General features: G+C 43.5%; 1 protein-coding gene across 1 annotated transcript in view; it reads left to right on the top strand.

The window, feature by feature from the left end:
• Positions 1-14,063, top strand: part of LOC108926217 (hydrocephalus-inducing protein-like) — a 79,078-nt gene that overhangs the window by 55,094 nt on the left and 9,921 nt on the right. Inside the window, 19 exon segments of the mRNA XM_029253542.1 lie at positions 63-245; positions 349-468; positions 811-970; positions 3,022-3,194; positions 3,716-3,914; positions 4,408-4,528; positions 4,754-4,853; positions 5,006-5,174; positions 5,986-6,224; positions 7,524-7,638; positions 7,850-8,054; positions 8,579-8,814; positions 9,085-9,236; positions 9,578-9,773; positions 11,904-12,012; positions 12,431-12,670; positions 12,962-13,326; positions 13,503-13,663; positions 13,780-13,874. Coding sequence (XP_029109375.1) covers positions 63-245; positions 349-468; positions 811-970; positions 3,022-3,194; positions 3,716-3,914; positions 4,408-4,528; positions 4,754-4,853; positions 5,006-5,174; positions 5,986-6,224; positions 7,524-7,638; positions 7,850-8,054; positions 8,579-8,814; positions 9,085-9,236; positions 9,578-9,773; positions 11,904-12,012; positions 12,431-12,670; positions 12,962-13,326; positions 13,503-13,663; positions 13,780-13,874 — 3,338 coding nt within the window.

Genomic DNA, 14,063 nt, shown 5'->3' with positions numbered 1-14,063 from the left:
CAACAGCTGCAGCGTTGAGTTGCTTCATTCCTATTAATTTCTGATGTCTGTGTTCCTTACAGACTGACTACTTTCCGCTGGATTGTCCCTCCTAATGGCCAGGTAACTCTTAAGATCTGGTTCCACTCACTTTTGCTGGGCAAGTTTGAACAGACCCTCAATTTTGAGGTGATGGGCACCATGAGGCAATATCAGCTTGTCTGCAAAGGGGTCTGTGCCTATCCGTCCATTAGCCAGGACTACAAGTGAGTATTGCCCTCTTGGAGGGCTGTCTTTCAGTCTGTCATCTTCTTCATGGGTGGCAGTGAAATAATGTACAGAGCTGATAGTCCACTTACTCTGTCTCAGGACCATTTTTGCACTCTGTCGGAAGGCGTTGTTGCCAGGCAACAGCCTCCCAAAGACCTACATTATCCGCACTGGAGTGTATGATTTCGGCCCTCTGCTTTGTGGGAAGAACCGAGACAGGTAAAGTGTGTTACCGGTGTATTTATACATTGGCTGTTGGACTGAGGTATGTCTGTATTTTTCTTTTATCCAGAGAAGATAAGCAGCATTCCCTAGTGTACTAGAAAGATAGAATATAGAAAAAAAAATAGTTTTAGCCCACCAATGCATCTCAGATAAAACTTCCTTCTTAAGGGAATTTGTTGTATTGGTTACACTACATTTCTCCATTGTGTAGTTGACCTCTTATTTGTACTTGACGTATATAGCGAGTAGTTGGCCATAGCACTTTTTATGCAACTAATAGCAGATGGAGGTTGCACACCTGACGGCTTTGTGCATTGTTTGGTATGTGTGGAACAGGTACAAGGAGAGGAAGTACCCAGAGAATGCAGTGACACTGGTCATTCACAACAACTCAGCTATGGATGCTGAAGTTCACTTCTGCTTCCAGCATGACACCAGGGCTGTCATCTTCATACTAGACCCACCCAACATGACCATCATGCCCAATGAGAGAAAGGTGCTGAGGCTTTGAGGGTAGAAAAGTTGCAGAAATTTTTTGACTCATCCAGACATGAAGTTCAGACATGTAATGACTGCAGTAGTTGTAAGAGACCACTTACATCATTGTTCATGTGTTACATGTTGCCAAGCCCAATTGTGACAACGATACAGAGAAAGTGCTTTGGCTCCTCATTTTACAAACTCTCAAGTTACCCATTTTTGAAGATACAAAGTTTTTCTAGTTAAATTTTTGTAATTTCATTTTCCTGACTTATCTATTTCCTAAAAAAAATCATTCGATAGTGAATGTGACCCTTTGTTCCATAACCAAATGATAGATGCCAATAAAACAAACCCCACAACAGGAGTGTAGGACTAACATTTAAAAGCTTGTAACATAAAAACTTTGATGATGAACTTTGCACATTTTTATGTAATGAATCTGTCAACAATAAGGATTTAACAGAATATTGAAGCAAAAATTTTCCACAGGGTACTGCTAATGACCTTAATTTTAATTAAGTTTTAATGTATCTAAACACACACACACACACACACACACACACACACACACATTTTCAGAACCACTTGTCCCATACAGGGTCACGGGGAACCGGAGCCTACCCGGCAACACAGGGCGTAAGGCCGGAGGGGGAGGGGACACACCCAGGACGGGACGCCAGTCCATCACAAGGCACCCCAAGCGGGACTCGAACCCCAGACCCACCAGAGAGCAGGACTGTGGTTCAACCCACTGTGCCATCGCACCCCCCATAGTTTTAATGTATCTAAACATTAATAACAATTTTAAATATTTTGTTATATCTACAATATATCCACAAATTTTACAAAAACTAACCAAAAAGTAAATTGTAAGAAGTCTATATTATAATGTTTTAATTAATAATGACTTAGTGGCAAAAGTAGCTTTGAAGTTACAAATAAAAAAAAATTATAAACAGACTTCCAGACCAAACTCACATACACATCATCTGAAACCGCTTGTCATACGGGGTCACAGAGAGCCGGAGCCTAACCCGGCAACACAGGGCGAAAGGCAGGAGGAGGAGGGGACACACCCAGGATGGGACACTAGTCTGTTGCAAGGCACCCCAAGCAGGACTCAAACCCCAGACCCACCGGAGAGCAGGACCCGGTCCAACCCATTGCACCACCCCAGCGCGGCACCGCACCCCCCTGACCAAACTGTGTTTGTAAATTGAGAAGCCAGTGTCTGTATTTACAACATTCTTACGTTGAACTGATTTATGTTTCATTTCCTTTAATTTCAGTCTGGAAAAACTACTTTAGTTCCTAAAATAAAATTTAGTAAAAGTAAATAACTAGTGATATGCATGGAAAAATGGTATTTCCTTTATTACAAGATATATACATATTAACTATAGTTACCATTTGATGTTGTGAAGTATACTCTGTGAGCAGGTATGAGGATATACCAGGGTGTGAGGTGAGGCTGAATTTGATGGACAGGTCTTCAGGGTCCACCCCATTCAAATTCTGCTTAATGAAGTCCAGCTGCTGGATGTTAGAGGACAACCAAGTTAGCAGTATAAGATAGCTGGTCTCAGCACTTGAAGAGACTGATGAAGACACCAGAAAGTTATCAGAGTGTAGAGAAGCTCATAGATCAAGTACACTGGTAAGGACTTTTAGTTAGATATGAGACAGTTACATTTAACATTTGTGTTCACAACTTTGTAATAGTATTATATTTTTGCATTTGGAAGTTGTTTTCTGCTTTAGACAGATTGTGTTTCTGTTATGTTTTCACAAAACTTTTTTGTTTCTGGGCCCCTATGGTGCTCAGCTTTCGTCCGTCCCACAGGGGCAACCTCAACTCCACAGTTGACCAGTATTTGCTTATTTCAGTATTTCTGTAGATTGTATTTTTACACTTTGGATATCAGAGCCATGATGCTTTGTTCACATGTATAATCTTTACTCCTTTTTCCCTCTGCTCACCCAAGGTCTCCAACCCCTCATTGTCTGTAACCCCTTGGTTTCAGTTGCAGCTGGTTAATGGAAGCCATCTTTTTCCTCTGCCAGGAGCTGACTGTGTGGGCATATCCCAACACCCCCGGGCTAGTTGAGGACAGCGTGATCTGTTGTGTGAAAGAAAACCCTGAGCCCATTGTTATCCGCTTATCCTGCCAGGGGGTCCGCCCTGAGCTGGAGTTGGATCGCAAGCAGCTTCACTTTGACAAAGTCCTCCTTAACAGGTCTGGCTGATGCCTCACCACACAGCAGCAGTAGCACTAGTCTCCTCGTTGAGAAACTCCTGTCTTTGACTTGTGTTACTTAACAAATTTTATATACCTAATGGGATGGATACCATACAGTTGTGTGAAACAGTTTGGGCATTCCAGTCAGATTACTTTGTTCTGTGCTCTGATTTTCTAAGAGAAATGGTGTTACAGTAACCTCTCCGGGTGACAAATCTGACAATTTATCTTTCTTTGTATACCTTATTTTCTGTGTAACTTGAATAGGGGTGAACAAACTTTTGCACACTACCTTTTTTTTTTTTGTTAAACTGTTTTTTTTTTTGTTTTTTTTCTAGATTTGATTTTTCTTTACATACCTCCTGCTCATACCTTATCCTCTACCTACTGTTTCTGCTGTCCTGCTATTCCTCTTTTCTCACCTCCATGTCCTTTCACCTTCTTCTGCTGTCCTTGAATTTAACATCCTTTCTTCATAATTTATTCTTCACCACTCCCTGCTGCTTTCCCCATTTCAGAAGGGTCACTAAGACCGTGCGCCTGCGGAACAGCACCCTACTACCAGTGGCATGGAGGCTGAACTTACTAGATTCAATGGGGGAAGAGTTTGGTGTTTCCCAGGACCAAGGGGTTATCCTACCTCAGGCTGAGTACAACCTACAAGTGCACTTCCGTGCCACACGGCCTGTCGTAATGAAGAAGGCCATTCGCCTAGAGGTAAAGTGCCGGGAAGAAAATCACACAGGCTCAAAGGTTTATGTAGTGAATTTTTCACCAAATGAATGACTTAGGTAACAAAATAGTGACTAGTAAAAGGACATATAAAACTAAAACACACACACATATGCTGAAACTGCTTGTCTAAAGCACGGTGGCGGCAAACCGGAGCCTAACCCAGCAACACAGGGTACAAGGCTGGAGGGGGAGGGCACACACCCAGGACGGGACACCAATCCCTCATAAGGCACCACAAGCTGGACTCGAAACCCAGACCCACCAGAGAGTGGGACCCAGCCAAGCCCGCTGTTCCACAGCACCCCCTTGAAACTAAAATACAGTTTTGTAAACTGAAAGTACATGAATGATATGATTTATAATACAATTTAAAAACCTAAAACCAGAATACCAAAATAAAGGAACTGCCCCATTATAATAAATGACAGTATCTCTTTCAGTGGTGTCTGGCTGTATTTTTATGTGTGTGTATCAGGTGTTGGATTCAGAAAACATCCTGGGCATCGTCCACACAGAGAACATCCAGATCCTGGCCGAGGCCTATGATGTCGCTTTTGATATTACATTCCCCAAGGGAACCAGCCTAAGCTCTCAGAGTAATAATTTATGAAAATTGTATTGATGCAACTTTGCTTAATTTTAACATTATTAACACCCTATTAATGTATTGCCTTGAAATGTCCAATCAGCCCATAAGAGATTCTTTTTTTATATAGACAGTTAAAAAATGACTCAGTCCTTTCATCAACATTCAGAAATGAGCTACTGGATAGCATGTTGACCCCCTTGATTAGTCATGACTGAGTGTATTTCATCTGCAGAATCCGATGGTGCACTTGACTTTGGGACACTCAAAGTCTCAGAAGAAGTTAAGCTTTCTCTGACCCTGAAAAATAAAGGGAAATATGAAGTAGTTTTCAAGTGAGTTTTTGTCCTGTCATCATATATACAGTGTGATGTCAAAGGAAGTAGTAAGAATTGGAATGGTGATGTACATCATTATGATGTACTTTTTTTATTGTTTTCTTTTACCATCTTACCCTCTCATTTTTTTCTCCCTACACCCAAACCAGGTTCGTTCTGGACCCCACAGACCAGACTGTACCTGATTTGAACTCCCTTTTCACAATCATGCCTCCTAAGGGCTCCCTCCACCCCAATGACCGCCCCATCAGCGTACAGTTCTCCTTTTGCTCTGACAAGGAAATCTTCATCAAAGAACAGCCAATCATATTGCTCCAGGTCAGGAAACTTCAGTCACCATACATTTTTGGAAATATGATTTCAGCATTTGGCCAAGGTACAGAAAAAGGTACAGGTTACATATGTCCGATCGTACTTCCCAGAAGCTGTAAGGCACCACCTGCTGTCCCACCATGGTACCCATTCCTTTGAGTAAATAATTAACTTTAATATCACATTTTTTTCAATGTTTTCCACCAAAAGCATGTACAAGGGTTGACTGAAAAGTTTTTAGATTACATTTGTCGTTCCATATCTAAAGGTTCCTCAGACTTGGGCACCTTTCTCTTTTCTAAGTACCTTGAGTCAGACTGTACACTTCCTGCAGCACTCCAAAAATGTGTAGCGGTGAATTTATTGACATCGTCTTCAAGGTGGTGGCTATAACTTTTCACACCACCTGAATACCATTGCCATACTTATTTCCTTTCCATGTGCTTGATTCAACAATTCAGAAGTCTCAACCACTTTTCCTGAACTTTACACAAAATTTAATTGCATGTCTTAGAAGAAACATTACTCTCAGCTGCTATTACCAAATAAGTGTGGCAACTCAAGGACTAAACAGAAACTGGTCTTTCTACTTGTGACCTGGACTTGCCCAGCGCTGCATAGTCACAGCACATGCAGGACACGTCCAGTACAGTTTGCCCCTCAGCTTTTCAATCAACCCTCATTGAATAAAACAAGAAGTCTGTATTGGTTGCATTTTACCAGTCACACCGCTTATGAAAATGTCTTCATGATTTAGTGCAGCATGTGTTTTTAGGAGGTCCTGTGTGGATGAATATAGATAATTTCTCCCATTCAGGTGATTGAACCGAATATCACAGCCGGCGGTGAAATCATTGGCCTCATGCCCATCAAGGTGTCTGTTCAGTCCCTCTTTAATAAGTACAGGATCCTGCCCTCTAACATCAACTTTGGCCCCTTGGTCTACGGGAGCCGCAAGTCCTACAGCTTCACCATTGAGAACTGCGGTGAATTTGAGATGCGTTTTAACATTTCCAAGATGTCCAAGGACCTGCCACTGTCTGCTCAAAAGAAAGGGTATGATCTGTTTGCTGACCACACACATTCCCTTGCTTGCAATGGCCATTTTGTGGTGCCCGTGGCTGGAGTTACATGCTGCAGAATGGCCCTTAGCAGAACTGGCAACTGAATAATGAAACACTGTAACTAATGTAGCTGTCAACAAACACTTAAGCTACTCCATGACAAATTAAGCAATGATATATTAAAAGAAGACAAACTAACACAAACATGAAAAATGTACTGGAAACAATTTTAATTTCTGAAAACAATACAGGTGGTCCCCGATTTACGATGGTGTTATGTTCCCCGAAACCCATCATAAGTTGAAAATTTTGTAAGTTGAAAATGCATTTAACACACCTAATACACACCTCTGCGTGACAGAATGGGACATGCGGATCGCTGTCGCTGCCCAGCATCGCGAGAAAGTATTGCTCCGCGTATCGCTTGCCTGGTAAAAAATTCTAAATTCAAAATTCAAAGTACGGTTTCTACTGAATGTCTATTACCAGCTCATCACCGTAAAGTCGAAAAAAAATCGCAAGTCAAAATTGTAAATCGGGGACCACCTGTACCTTGAAATTACATGTGAAGTCAGCATACACTGACATTTTCTCTGCAAAATATTGACAAATGAGGACTTTCTAACATTAAAACATATTTAGTCACCTCTGTAGGTCGCTGGTGTCTGCCACCTTGTTTGTCACTGCATTGTTATCCAAGAACATAAAAATCTTTTTCTCTGTTACATGAGCATGAATGTTTCCTCCTGTATGAGAGAGATCCTTATGTTTACAAACCTGAGTGTTGGAAAATTAGTAATACTACTCTAACTCAAACATAACTGGAATTAAAAAAATAACTATTTCAGAATGAATAACTACAGAATTATGAAATAAGGTGGTTATAATTTATTGTGTATAATTACTGTATATATTATTTCTATTTGGACTTTTATGAACACTGCTCATCAGAAATTGTCCTGTCATTTTATACAATTTAATTCAGTAAGACACAAACTTCCAGCTACTAATGTACCAAATAACTGCATTCTGTGTCTGTTTGGTATTAATTTGCTGTTCAGTGTCCCTTTTGAGTCAATGGGCTGACTCTCTGTGTTTATAAAGAGGAAAAGGTACAACACTACACATCAGCCAAAACCTGAGAAACCCAGCAGGAAAAGTTCTGACTAAGTCCAGCCACTCTGGCATTAGTGGTGCTTATGTTCTATCTGTTCCTGAATGTACCTGTCCAGCATGAAATCTCAGGACTTTCCTCTAATACTGTGCCATTCGGTGTCTCTTTCCCTAATAGTGGTGGGGCGGTCAAATGCAGCCACTCACGGGAGAGCCACTCAGCCAAGACCACCACTGGAAGTAAAATACATCGCACTGAGTCCATACAGAAGGATGCAGGCCAGCCCACACAGGTAGGGGAAGTACAGGGCAATCACAAGGCCAAAGACCAAAGCCTCCACCTACTGACAGATCAAAGTCATGGGTCAAAGTCTTCTTCATGTTAAACATCATTTGGAAGATTCATGGAAGCTGGGCATCCTTGTTAGATGATGCATGAATGCAGTATACAAGTTGTAACCCTTAACTTCACTATCTGGATGTTCTGTTACTACATCCCCCTAGGCTCGCCTCACCATGGGTGTGTTCTCCGTGTCCCCTGGATTTGGTGTCTTGGTGCCCGGTTCCCACCAGGTCATCACTGTGGAATGCGTAGCTGATCAGTTGGGCAACTGTGAAGAGTATCTCACAGTGGACATCAGCGACCGTGAACCTAGTGACCACCCCACTGGGATCCCCTATCAGCTGGGAGCAGAAGTCTGCATACCAGGTGTGTGAGGAAGACTGTGAGTCAAACCCATTTCTGTACAACTTAATGGCAAGTGTGTTCCTGTATCGGTCACAGCTTTGTTCTTTTCCATTTTCACCTTTGGTTAATTCATTTCTGGGCATGGTGACGCAGCGGGTTTGGCCTGTGCCTGCTCTCTGGTGGGTCTGGGGGTTCGAATCCTGCTTGGGGTGCCTTATGATGGACTGGCGTCCTGTCCTAGGTGTGTCCCCTCCCCCTCCAGCCTTGTACCCTGTGTTGCTGGGTTAGGCTCTGGTTCACCACCCCACTTGGGACAAGTGGTTTCAGCCTGTGTGTGTGTGTGTGTGTGTGTGTGTGTGTGTGTGTGTGATAATTCACTTGTATCACACGAGTTCACCAAAGGAATGGTATGGTGTGTACTTCACTAGATAGCACACCCAATGATTCAACAACCTTGCTCAGCGCACATCCTTGAATTGAGAGAGACACCGTGACAGTTCCTATCCAGACTGTCCCATCCATGATTGTGTCATACCCACAAACAGGAATACTGCACAAAGACATTGCCTCTATCTTCGAGGAGCACCACATCTGCAAGAACAGCAACCTGCTGAGCTGTGAGCCGTTTAAGGATGCTCTGGGCATCTACATCCAGGACGAAAATAAGTTTGTCTTCAACAACGTACTGGTGGGTCGCCCCGCAAAGGCCCGCTTCCGCATCACCAACCCAGGGAAGGTGCCATGCGAGTTGAGTCTGGCAATCAAGTCTGTTCCCACCAAGGTATGGGTGTTTGCATATTTATCTGACCTTTTCTCAAAAAACATCAGGTCCTGTAGAAGTGTTTGAAAATATATTCTGTAGGTTTGACAGCGTTTGAAAAGAGTAAAATTGTAAAAACTTTGTCAGCTTACTTATGTTTTTTTTGTTGTTTTTGGCTTCAACTCGAGAAATGTTAATTTCTTATTCATTGCATTAAAGTGTGAGTCATTGCGAAAACCATGAAAGGATTTATGAGGAAACATGTGATGGACAAATGCTGGACCGTTCCAGATGTCCGTGCGTGCCGGTGATGCGTTTGAGGTGACGCCTGCCCGCGTGTGCATTCCCAGCCACTCACACACCTTCGTGGAGGTTGTCTTCGCCCCTCAGAGCATGCAGACGTACAGTGCCATTTTTGAGGTCACGTTGGAAGGATGTGTGAGGTCAGTGAATGGAACTGTTACATTACTGCTTGCTCTTCCAGCTTGCTATTACCGTTGCCTAAATTGACTGTGTCACTTTACAGTTGTGTGTCTGTGATTCAACAGAGTTCAGTCAGCACTAAGTTGCTTGTTTGTAATACTTTCGTCTTGTGTCTCTCAGGCTTCATTATGTGCGTTTCTGAGATATAAATGGTTTGCAAGGATTAAGGCCTTGTGTGTGTTTGATGTTACTGCTTGTATCAGTCAGCATGTGGGTGCCTTAAAGTGTGTGTGTGTGTGTGTGTGTGTGTGTGTGAGTTCAAGTCACACAAATCATACTCATGATTCATTGTACTTCACAGTTGGGTTCCAGTGGCCAAGACAAAGGCTCTAGCATTTGAGCTGGTGGGGGATGGGAACCTGCCCCGTGCGGCGGTTCTACGACCACTGCTGAGGACCCCTCGGGGGAACCCACTGCTGCAGTTCAAGTGCCTGCTTGTAGGCCACAGTCAGGTCCTGGCCCTCGTACTGAAGAACGATGGAACTGTTCCAGCACAGGTGGGGTCATGTTGTCTCATCTAGAGTGCTATAAATTTAGTACGACTATGGCCATGTGCAAGCATCGTGCTTTTCCTTCCTCAAGGGTGTAAGATTTGGTGTACATAGTATCACATGCAGAGGGGGTGCGGTGGGCTTGGCCTGTGCCTGCTCTGTGGTGGGTCTGGGGTTCGAGTCCCCCTTGGGGTGCCTTGTGACGGACTGGCGTCCCATCCTGGGTGTGTCCCCACCCCAGGGGCGTAGCTACGTGGTGGCCGTGGGTGGCCGGTGCCAGCCCCTGACTGAAGCTCGGCCACCCCTGTCGTACAAAGCACTCTGACCACGCTGACAGGTGACTTTTTTTCGCCGTTGTATGAACCACATAGTGTTCAGCGCTATTAGGCTGAAGAGCTGCGAACTGCCCGCACGGCACAAACCTGTATGTGTAGGAGGGAGGAGTAGGAGCAGGAAAATTCAATTTCGGTACCGTTACTGCTGCCAAGTCCAGCGCAAGTGAGCAACGCAAGAGGATACGGTGATCAGAAGAGTAAAATCTGTGTTGTTTACCTACATTTCACTACTGTCCATTTCGTGAAAGTTTGTTAAAGTTGAGCTGCTGCGATGTTTCATCATGAGAAACAAATGTTAGCTTAATATCGCATAACTTAGCTATGTTAGCTAAAGTTACTGCAGCTGCTAGCTAGCTAATTTTTAAAAATAGTGTTACCACATCATATGCTTACATTATGAGTCTTTCACTGTTTTTTGTAAGTTGCTGTTCAATTTAATAATAATAGAAGTGTTTCTTGATAGGTGTACTCGTCTAAACTGTAGCGCATGAAAAAGGAAAGCAGAGGAAGATAGGAAGATACTTTCCTTCTTTACAAACTGAGGACTAGTACCAGTAAAACTGAAAATGACAAAGAAGCAGGAGAAATTAATGCTACAGAGAGGGAAGAAGCAAGGGAAATGTCTGCTGCTAAGAGAGACAAGAGGAAGCAGAGATACAGTGAGAGAGGGAGCTTGTGGAGAGCTCTACAGAGACAAAACACATCAGCTCAGAATCAGAGATGACCAAAAACACTCATGTAGTCAGTCCTTTCCCACCAGGTATGTAGGTTACATCAATTCCTCAAACATAAAAAAAATTTTCCAATACCTAATTTGCATCGTTAGCATCTAAATATACAAATAATGTAGAATAAGGATCATATTAAATGATATTGTAATGTTTTTACAAACATTTCTAAGTACTGCCACTGTAATATCTTGTATATATTTGTAATAAATTCTGTAGAATTTATAGAATTTCTGTCTGTAGAATTTGCTTTTGGTACAGCATGTCACAGTCAGTTGTGATTTTTCTTTTTTTTGTTGGCCACCCCATTGAAATCACTGGGTCTTACTTGGCCACCCCTGAAAAAAAGTTCTGGCTACGCCCCTGTCCCTCCCCCTCCAGCCTTGCGCCCTCTGTTGCCGGGTTAGGCTCCAGCTTGCCGCACCCCGCTTGGGACAAGCGGTTTCAGTCAATGTGTGTGTGTGAGTATCGAATGGTGAAGGTCTGAGTAATATTTCAATGTGGACTTTTCAACCTAAAGTGAAAACAGAAGGATGTTTGACCAAGATGGGTGCATCTATTGTGGCTTTACATCTAGTAAGAAGATGTATCATCTTAGCCATCCATCACTTTTCAGTGACCACCTGTGTCCTGTGCAGAGTGGCAGTGGTCCTGAGCCAGTTTCAGGAAACTGAGGGTGTAAGATGGGTACACCATGGAAAGGATGCCAGGTCATTTTACCTGTTCACCTGAAATACATGCCTGTAGCTGTGGAAGGAAACCCCAGTGAATTCAAGAACATGTAAAGACAAAGAAGCATTGTCTACATAGACAAAGTTGAAGTCACACCAAAATTCGAACCCACATTCCAGGTGCTGTAAGGTGCTATTTTGCCACCCACTATCACCTTAGTGCATGATATTCCTGAAGACTTCAGGCTGTACCCCCAACACTTCATGTTTCCCAGTACTGCCTCCGGTTCGCCCTGCCAAAGGGTGACTGAAAGTGAATGGACGTTGCCTGAGTTGAAGTACTTCTCATTGCAAGATGGTGTTAAAATTTTCATGCACAAAGCCATCATCCCTTGTCAACAGATAAACATTGATCTGCTGGACCAGACAGGTGTGTTCACATTGAAGGAAGCATCAGGAACTGTGAGCAGCTCTGTGTCTCCCCCCCGTACGGAGAGCGAGAGTGATGCAGGTAGCACACCTCAAAGAACATCTGTTTTCAATGACTCATTTACTAGATTTGCAGGTGTTAATTTATTTAATCATTTTATTTTTATTAACATGCTTATAAATGCATAGTCACTGAATAGCTAATTTTATAATATTCTCTGATCAAAGAAGCTTCTTTCTTACAGTTTCATGTGTAAACAAAAACAGAAATCATGCACAGCAGGTAGTATCTCATTAAGTGCAACATTGCATTCCTCTAGAGTTCAGCTTATTCCTGCCTTTTGAGAAATAAGCTTCTGATATGAAGGGCTAGTAACAGCATCATTATGCAGTGTAGTGCAATGTTTGTACGGTAATATTCTCCCTTGGGGGAGTTACACACTCAGACACATGTAGTGTTTAATGATGCAACATTCTGTAATATGAATTGTCTTCTGCAGAGAAAAAAGTGGAACACAAAACCACTCTATGTCTCACCGTGGGTCAGCAAGTGGAGATCCACATGGAGTTCCGGCCTATGGCAGAGCAGGTTTTTGAGGCTCAAGTGCGCCTCCTGGTGACGGACAATCAATACGAGGAGACAGTTGTACAGCTGGTGGGGGAGGGGTACCGAGATGTCGTAACACTGGACAACATCGGCGGCAAAGCCCACGCAGAGGACAGCGGTACCACGGTAGAGGGTGAGAGAGCACAGCGGGCTTTGAAAGTCTCGGGTCTTCTCAGTGTGACAAAACTTTGTCCTTTTGAACAAATTTCTGGTTTCCTTTGAGAGTGTTTTTTTGTCTTACCATTACTGGGGTCTGAAGCAAGTTGCGGTTTTATCAGAACTTTGAACCTATACAGGAACACTTGAGGTTAAGAACGTTTTTCAAAGATGCAACAGTCGAGGCACTTTTCAGACTTCAGCATAGAGTCTTGCAGTTAAAAGTTCATGTTCCTAGCAACATGTTACCAGCTGTAATTTTTTGCAGGACTCAGGTCCGACATCCTGCACTTTGGAGACTGCCACGTGGCTAGGCCTTACCAGGACACATTCACCATGACCAACCACAGCAGCTCTGATGTACTTCGGTTCGAATGGCCCCCTGATGGTCCACAGCTCCGGTTCTTCCCCAGGGTGGGCCACCTTCATGCAGGCTGCTCCAAGGATGTGACAGTAACCTTGTGCTCAGAGCAGCCCGTGGTCCTTAATGCCCAGCTGGTGAAGTGCAAGTTGTGTCGGGTGGTCTTCCAGCAGCCTGTCGACCAGGTGCCGGACTGGGATGACCGACTGAGAACCGTAAAATGGGTTGATGCTGGGAAACAGGTCGCCACACCTCGACCAAGCAAGAAAAAGGCGAGTTTACAGGCGGGGCTGCAAAAACACTTTCTATCTAGTCTTACCTTGTTTAGAACAACTGTACTATGTACATTACGTTAAATGGGGAAATTTAAATATATCACAACAAATGAATGGAAAAGGACATGACATTTTTTTTTCCAAACTTTTTCCGGCCCCTTTAACTTGCCCAGGTAATTGAGCCAGACCCAGAACCAGCCCATTCCGTGGTGGAGAACTCATCCAGGGAACTGGAGCTCCGGGTCAGCGCTGTGTGTGACTACGCCAAGTTCACGTGCAAGGCAGAGAATATTTGCTTCAAAGACACATTGTTGTACCAGACGAGAGTGTACCAGTGAGTGCGCTGTGTTGTGTGCAATAAGTACTTGTGGTAAAAATCACGATGCCGATGATGCATTCAAAACAGGGTTCCTTCCACATTGTGGTTTTTTTTTTGTGTGTGTCTCGTAGGTTCCAGATACAGAACTCGGGGAGCGTACAGTTGGAATTCTCCTGGCAGGTACTAATGGAGCGGTTAGGAATGAACAACAGCTTCACTTGCAAAGGTACCTGTGAGATCGTAGAAAAGCCCGAGGTCCAGGGCAACTGCGACTCGTGTTAATTCTCTTGCACGTTGCAGTGGATGTAATGTGCTGAGTAGTCACAGGGTGGTGGGAGTCTTACTGAGGAGGAGGTTTAAGACGGAACCGGAACACGATAAACTAGGTCAGAAATCCTGAAATGCTTTAACTGTT

Source organism: Scleropages formosus, chromosome 7 (genome assembly GCF_900964775.1).
Source record: "Scleropages formosus chromosome 7, fSclFor1.1, whole genome shotgun sequence".
In the NCBI taxonomy this organism is placed as follows: domain Eukaryota; kingdom Metazoa; phylum Chordata; class Actinopteri; order Osteoglossiformes; family Osteoglossidae; genus Scleropages; species Scleropages formosus.
The sequence above is the reverse complement of the archived record's forward strand: the minus strand, read 5'-3'. Positions and strand labels throughout refer to the sequence as shown.